The 8394-nt window shown below is 39.5% G+C and overlaps 1 protein-coding gene across 1 annotated transcript; it reads right to left on the bottom strand.

Annotated features, from left to right (window-relative positions):
- Nucleotides 1-3029: 3029 nt before the first annotated feature.
- LOC142134225 (uncharacterized) lies at nucleotides 3030-7304 on the bottom strand. Its single transcript, XM_075194546.1, has 3 exons — nucleotides 7068-7304; nucleotides 6869-6949; nucleotides 3030-5277 (listed from the first exon to the last, which is right to left on the bottom strand). The coding sequence occupies exons 2-3, from the start codon at nucleotides 6900-6902 to the stop codon at nucleotides 3608-3610; spliced, it is 1704 nt and encodes a 567-aa protein (XP_075050647.1). The 5' UTR covers nucleotides 6903-6949; nucleotides 7068-7304; the 3' UTR covers nucleotides 3030-3607.
- Nucleotides 7305-8394: the final 1090 nt, after the last annotated feature.

Raw genomic sequence — 8394 nt, 5'->3', positions numbered from 1 at the left:
TGATGAACCCACTACAGGAGAGGACATTGTAGTCATACCTAAAGATGCCCGTGACTCCAGCCTGTGCTCTAGTTACAGGCCAATCTCGTTACTTAACATAGACCTTAATCTTTTTTGCGAAACAGCTAGCGAACAGACTAGCCACAGCCATAGTAGATCCTGACACAGTGGGATTCATCCTCATCCGCCAAGTGGCAGACAATGCCAGAAAGGTCATAGATTTGATCCACGCTATTAATGAGACAATGATTCCGGCTCAGGTGTTGGCTTTTGTGCCAAACTGGTCTTTGACTAGGTCTCTTGGCCTTTTATGCCAACACTCTGTGGGCTTTGCAATGAATATCTGTGTGATAGGATGAACCTCCTATGCCACCCTGTCCGTGTGTTGCTGGGGACCCTCTGGATTTGCCTTGGCACGGTCCCCTTTCTTTATCCCAAATTGTGCCATATGGCTTTTGCTGATGCCACCACCAAGCTTCTTCATCAGCACCTAAAACCGTGTCCTTCTGAGTAACTTTCGCTGCTAGTGTATCTCATTGCTGGGCACCTGGCTGGTACACCTGACCTCTTGCCTTCAGATCAGGGTTACTGTGGATTGTTCCCCCTAGCCTATCACACTGGCCAGAGGTGCGGGTAGTGGGCAAAGATTTGGTACTGAATGCTGGACCCCAACCTCAGAACAACCGGATAACGGATTAGATTGGTCTAATCTGTAGGTCACAGGAATTGATGACTACGATAGTAGTCGTCAAATCAGGATCTTGAAGCAGTGATGTTTTATTAGCTCATGTAGTCCTAATAAGGACAGTTACACGCCAATCTGTGGTACTAGCGATCTTTCCAGAAGTTACAGATGGTATAATGATACATTATGTGGTCAAACAGGCCGCTTTTTATAGATTTACACAGATACCCTGGAAGGAGGCAATCCAAACTCACACCCCAGTGTATTTCCTGATAAAACCATATCAGTCAATGGTTATAAAACACCTGACTTACTGTTACCACCGACAACAGCACAACCTGTCATGTCTATTGCAGAAGAAATCAAAGAAGAGATGTTGCCTGTGCACAGCAAAGTGGCACAGACACAGACTTTAATACATGGACGATGGTACTCACAGGAGAGGGGACGAATTAAAGGAGAAGACCCCCATGTTACACATGATGTATTGCAGCTACTTGCAGAACGTGTTAAATTTAAGCAAACTTTGTCAGAAGCACCAGACCTGTTTATCTTGGATTTCTCTATGAGAACATCTCTGTGCCGGGAGATTTTTCAAGACAGAGGGCAAATTCTGGTACAACACACCATGAAGAACTTGTGTGGACTTGTGCTACAGAAATGCAGCCATCATTACAGACTGTCAGACATCAGACAAGAGAAGAGGCTAGCCAATTGGTTGAACTCAAGGCTGTTTACCTAGTCACTGAACAGACTGTTATTTTCCAGCAACCTGAAATTGAAGGGATTGCATTGATCCTTTGCCGTACACTGTTACGTTTACCAACTGTTGAAAAATGTGACCTATATTGTGTGATCCTGGAGAAGGCCTTACGACAACTGCATAAATATGACAATGTGTATTCATCACTCTCAGCTGGAGGGTGGAGAAGTACCATGTTGTACTGATAAACACAAAGACCTTTGAGACTTTTTACCTTTTGTGAAACTTTGGAGAAATGACATGGAGTACAGAGATCATGTTTATTTCTTACCACCCACGAAACTGTCCATGTGAATATGTGACTATTTTGTGTAAGGGATAGAAAGGTTATATATATATATATTGGGTTTTTAGAGCAGGCTGTATATGTTTTGCTAATCGGGGGGTGGCAGAAATCTTTTAAGGGGGTTGAACTTTCAAGAGGTTTTTGTTAGTTATATCTGATGTGCACATACATTTATATGCAAATTGTTCTGAAGACATATTCAGTGTTATATACACAGTAGATGTTACATTAGCTGCATATTGTTTATTAGGAGGTAGTATAACCAGAGTTATAGTACATGTAAAGCAAATGTATATTTTTACTTTAGCAGGATTATGAGTTATCAGGAGTAAAGGTGTGGATTTTGCTGGCTACCAATCACACCGAGAGACAAAGGGAAAATTATTCCTATAGGGTATTTGTTAAGTCTTAATAGATGTTGAGACTCACCCTATTTTGTGTTTTCCTTTTCCAGGATGACCTGTTGGGAATGATGAAGTCCTTTATGTGGATGTTGAGCCTCCTGATACCAGTGTTTTCCTTGTGGTGCCTTACTACATCAGGGACTAGACCATAGAGTAATGCATTCGTCTATATACATTACCGAACAGTTTGATGACTGAAAGTAGAAGATTACTGAACTTGTAGGGAATCTTTACCAGTGCAGAATTTGTTTTAAATTACACTATATATTGATAAAATGTATCTGAAACGAATTACAGTAAATCAACAAAGCTTCTGGGGAACGTCATAGTCCTGACCATTCACATCAAATTCCATAAGGGCACCAAATTCCCAATTCAACGCCGGATTGTACAGCCAAATCTCCATTTATGTCAAACATTCACTTTTCATAATCGGTTTTACCAAACACGTCTTCTACCTATGGATGTTCTCAAGTGTAGACAGCTTCTTACTCACAGAACATATGGCACTAAGAACATGAATACAGTTTATCCCCATATGTGAAATCTCTGATGTCTAACAAGACCAGAATTACAAATAAACACTTCCCACATTCTGCACAAGCACAAAATATTATAGTTTATCACGTGCATGATTTTATAAGACAATACACATGCATAATTTTGTATGCTCTATCTATTAAGATTACACATAAAGCAATTTAATGTTCTTCTATAGGTAATTATAAAGTATTCACAAGTTCTCTCAATTCTTTTTGCTGAAATATAAAGGACATCAGCAAGAAACAGTTGTAAAAATGCACATGTACATTTTATTTACAAGAAAAAGTTAAGCGCTAAAATACACCTGTAACGATACCTGGGATTCAACTGGGGAAATATATCCTCCGTATACCACTGAGTGACTACTCTACCCAGCTGGACCCCTATAGTAAAGTCTATATAATATGCATGAACATTTTAGCAGCTCTAATTATAAGGCAACTTTAATTTTAAATTTGTAAAGTCACATAGTGAATATTTTAGCTGTGTGAATTTACATTTAGAAAGATGCTTTTGATCACAAAACATTTCCCAAATCCAAAGCAAAGATATGGTTTTCAACTGCATGATGTCTACTGACCAGGTTCCGCATTACTTCTATACCCTTTTCCAAACTGTGTGAATCATCTGATGTACAAGAAGTGAATGCCATCTAATACAATCCCCACATTCAAATCAAGACTATGGATTATCCCTAAAGTGAATAATCTGATGGTCAATAACTTCAGAATGACTTTCATAACATTTCCCATATTCAGAACAAGGATATGGTTTCTCTCCTGTGTGAATTTTCTGATGTACAATTAATACTGCAATACCTTTGCACCCTTCCCTCACTCTTTGTATGGGTGTATGCCTGTGTGAATCCTTTGATGTCTAACAAGTCCTGAAATCCATTTAAAACTTTTCCCACAGTCAGAGCAGATCTATGGTCTTTCGCCTGCATGAGTTCTTTGATGTGATGTTAGATTTGATTTACACCTAAAACATTTCCCACATTCAGAGCAAGAATATGGTTTCTCTCCTGTGTGAATTCTCTGATGTTTAACAAGTTCTGACTTACTTGGAAAACATTTCCCACATTCAGAACAAGAATAGGGTCTCTCTCCTGTATGAATTCTCTCATGCACAACAAGTTCTGATTTACTTGAACATCCTTTCCCACACTCTGCGCATGAATATGGATGAACTCCTGTGTGAATCCTATTATGTCTAAGAAGCTCTGAATTTGATTTAAAACATTTTGCACATTCAGCGCAGATATATGGTCTTTCTCCTGTATGGCTCCTCTGATGCAATGTTAAACATGATTTACTAATAAAACATTTCCCACATTCAGAGCAAGAATATGGTTTCTCTCCTGTGTGAATTCTTTGATGCACAATTAATACTGCAATACTTCTACATCCTCTCCCACACTCAGTGCATGAATATGGCTGCATGCCTGTGTGAATCTTCTGATGTTTAACAAGTTCTGAATTTTGTGTAAAACATTTCCCACATTCAGAGCAGATATATGGTCTTTCTCCAGTATGAATTCTCTGGTGTATTGTTAGATTTCCTTTGCGGTTAAAACATTTCCCACATTCAGAGCAGGAATATGGTTTTTCTCCTGTGTGAATTCTCAGATGTTTAACAAAGTCTGCACTATATGTAAAACATTTTCCACATTCAGAACATGAATATGGTTTCTCTCCTGTGTGAATTCTCTGATGTGCAACAAGTTCCGTCTTACTTGTACATCCTTTTCCACACTCTGGGCATGAATATGGGTGTAGCCCTGAGTGACTCATTTGATGTCTAACAAGTTTTGAATTTTGTGTAAAGCATTTTCCACATTCAGAACAAGAATATGGTTTCTCTCCTGTGTGAATTCTCTGATGTACAACAAATTCTGTCTTACTTGTACATCCTTTTCCACACTCTGGGCATGAATATGGGTGTACTCCTGTGTGAATCCTATGATGTCTCACAAGTTCTGAATTGGATTTAAAACATTTACCACATTCAGAGCATATGTATGGTCTTTCTCCTGTATGACTCCTCTGATGTATTGTTAAACATGATTTACGTATAAAACATTTTCCACATTCAGAGCAAAACAATTGTTTCTCTCTTGTGTGACTTCTCTGATGTACTACAAATTCTGCATTACTTCTAAACCTTTTCCCACACTCTCTGCATGAATATGGGTGCATGCCTGTGTGAATCTTCTGATGTTTAACAAGTTCTGAATTTTGTGTAAAACATTTCCCACATTCTGAGCAGGATGCATATTTGTTTGCAATGCATTTACTGTTTCCCATTTTCTGGTATTCAATTGAACTTAACCGGTTATAAAGACATTTCTCATCATTGGCAGTAGATTCCGATTCTTCCTTAATATCAGTAGATGTATATTGTGTATGATCTGTGGGTGTATAAATGTCAGTGTCTGTGAGGTTTCCTCCATCACATGAGACTGATTCCTCCTTTATATCAGTAGATGTATATTGTGTATGATCTGTGGGTGTATAAATGTCAGTGTCTGTGAGGTTTCCTCCATCACATGAGACTGATTCCTCCTTAATATCAGTAGATGGATCTGTAGATCGTTCTGTTGGTAAAAAAAAATGGTGGTTAGAATTACAAAATGTCATGTTATCCTTACTACTAATCACATCATGTAACAGTGGCAATTCCGCTGTCTATCCTTATGTATCATAATTAGGGATTCAGATTTTAAGGGAAAATGCCCAATAACGCCACCTGAGGACTTTCCTGGCATTATTGGTTCAAATAAAAATAGCCCATGATCTGGTTGGCAGTCATAGTGTGTCTACAATATTCGGTGATCTTCCACAGTCATCATTGACACTTTAGCATGTTCCTATTTCACCTACTCTGCTCTTACACAGAAATCAGATACCAGGTCTCCATTAGTGTACAACACATCAGATTCCTGTTTAATAGTCACTGCTAACATTAGTGGTGTCAGGGCACCATACCCATCAGGGTGAGAATTCTTTGATGAAGTAAAAATTCTGCACTACATATAAAATATTTCCCAGATTCCATACAAGAAAATATTTGGGAAATATGAGCACATATGTACTTAATAGTCATTGCAAACAGTGGTAGTACCAGAGCCACAACCAAAACCACAAGGAATTCCCAAAACAAGTTGCAGTATCCCCTACACCAGGGGTGGGCAAACCTGTCCTCAAGGGCCATATCCAGTTCATGTTTTTAGGATTTCTTTAATCATGTACAGCTGAGTTAATCTATTTGGCTGGGTCAGTAATTATCCCACCTGTTTCTACAAACAGAAATCCTAAAAACATGAACTGGATATGGCCCTTGAGGACAGGTTTGCCCAGCCCTGCTCTACACGGACCCTGCTGCCCCTATTTATACAGTTGATGCACACATTAGCGCACGGAGGGGGAGGTTATCACTTATTAATAATTAATGCGTCAATGAGTAGCACAGAAACCAAAGTATTTTATACATTTTATGAAAATAGCAATCTGCAATTTAACACAAACTATGTCACTGTTTTATCACAGTTGGGACATTTCCCTACTATCTCCAACACAAACACACAGGAGACACACACACACACACACACACAGACACAGACAGACAGGAGACTCCCTACTGTGCACTCAAACAACAAAACAGCTTTGATCAATGTAACACCTTCCTCTGTCAACCCATATGTTTAATTACCATGGGATATAATGTCTTCACAAAGTTAGAAGAAATGGGATCTTTCTGAAAAATACCTGTAATAGAAAATACTCTCCCTGCACCACAGTAACGGTTTATACAATCTCCTAATCCTGAGGGGGGAATCTGATTGGTAGCGTTAACTACCTTTAGCTAAGCTCATTAAGACAAAGGTGTCCCCTCTCTAATTAGAATAAAAACTCAAAACTACATGGAGTGTACAGCTTACTATGGTATTTTTATTTGGATTGTGGGGGAAAACCCCACAGGAATAATAATCACCATATTAAAGAAAATTAACACTGAAAATTAGAAATGCTATTTATATTAACATATTATATTGCACTCTTATATTTTGTATACATCTGATTTATAATAAACAATCTCAAACTGTACACATGTAACAATGTATTTATACACACAGTGATGACATCTTCTATATACACAGACAGGACTGTGATTAAACCTCCTCTTACCCAGTGATGTGAGGGGCTGGTGATTCTCCATCATCACGTCCTTGTACAGATCCTTGTGTCCTTCTATAAATACTCCCCCTCCTGCATGGAGACATAGACAGTGACATCATCCACCTTATAGGACCCTGACACACACAATGGTCATCACCCAGACACATCCCCTGGTGTTACTGTATAATGTCCCATTCCCAGCAGTCACCTCTCCAGTCAGCAGCTGAATGATCTTGTTGGTCAGTTCCAGGATCTTCTGGTCATTGTCTCTGTCATGTATCAGTGAGTGAGGTGGAGGCACCATGATGGGGCTCTGGGTCCTGCTCAATCCTCCTAACACACAGGGATGGCTGCTGGGTGTCTCACACTAACCGGATGTCTCACTCACTAGAGTGTAATCCTATGTACTGAGAGAAGATATCATCATCATCATTTATTTATTTATATAGCGCCACTAATTCCTCAGCGCTGTACAGAGAACTCACTCGCATCAGTCCCTGCCCCATTGGGGCTTACAGTCTAAATTCCCTAACACACACAGACTAGGGTCAATTTGTTAGCAGCTACTTAACCTTCCAGTATGTTTTTAGAGTGTGGGAGGAAACCCACAGAAACACGGGGAGAACATACAAACTCCTCAAAGATAAGGCCATGGTCGGGAATTGAACTCATGATGCCAGTGCTGTAAGGCAGAAGTGCTAACCACTTAGCCACCATGCTGCACAAGATATTATATACAAAGTGGACTGAACTTCCCAATAACAGTGCCTAAATCCCAGGTGGTAATGAATATATTAGGACAATTTTCACTATGTCATTATGAGAATCCCTCACCTCTCCGGTCATATCCTGTTATATTACTACGGATAACAGTGATATCACAGACTCCCTCACCTCTCCAGTCATATCCTGTTATATTACTACAGATAACAGTGATATCACAGACTCCCTCACCTCTCCAGTCATATCCCTGTTATATTACTACAGATAACAGTGATATCACAGACTCCCTCACCTCTCCAGTCATATCCCTGTTATATTACTACAGATAACAGTGATGTCACAGACTCCCTCACCTCTCCGGTCATATCCCTGTTATATTACTACAGATAACAGTGATATCACAGACTCCTCACCTCTCCAGTCATATCCTGTTATATTACTACAGATAACAGTGATGTCACAGACTCCCTCACCTCTCCAGTCATATCCTGTTATATTACTACAGATAACAGTGATGTCACAGACTCCCTCACCTCTCCAGTCATATCCTGTTATATTACTACAGATAACAGTGATATCACAGACTCCCTCACCTCTCCAGTCATATCCCTGTTATATTACTACAGATAACAGTGATGTCACAGACTCCCTCACCTCTCCAGTCATATCCTGTTATATTACTACAGATACCAGTGATGTCACAGACTCCCTCACCTCTCCAGTCATATCCCTGTTATATTACTACAGATAACAGTGATATCACAGACTCCCTCACCTCTCCAGTCATATCCCTGTTATATTACTACAGATAA

This window comes from Mixophyes fleayi, unplaced genomic scaffold (assembly GCF_038048845.1).
Source record: "Mixophyes fleayi isolate aMixFle1 unplaced genomic scaffold, aMixFle1.hap1 Scaffold_477, whole genome shotgun sequence".
NCBI classification, from domain to species: Eukaryota; Metazoa; Chordata; class Amphibia; order Anura; family Limnodynastidae; genus Mixophyes; species Mixophyes fleayi.
The sequence above is the reverse complement of the archived record's forward strand: the minus strand, read 5'-3'. Positions and strand labels throughout refer to the sequence as shown.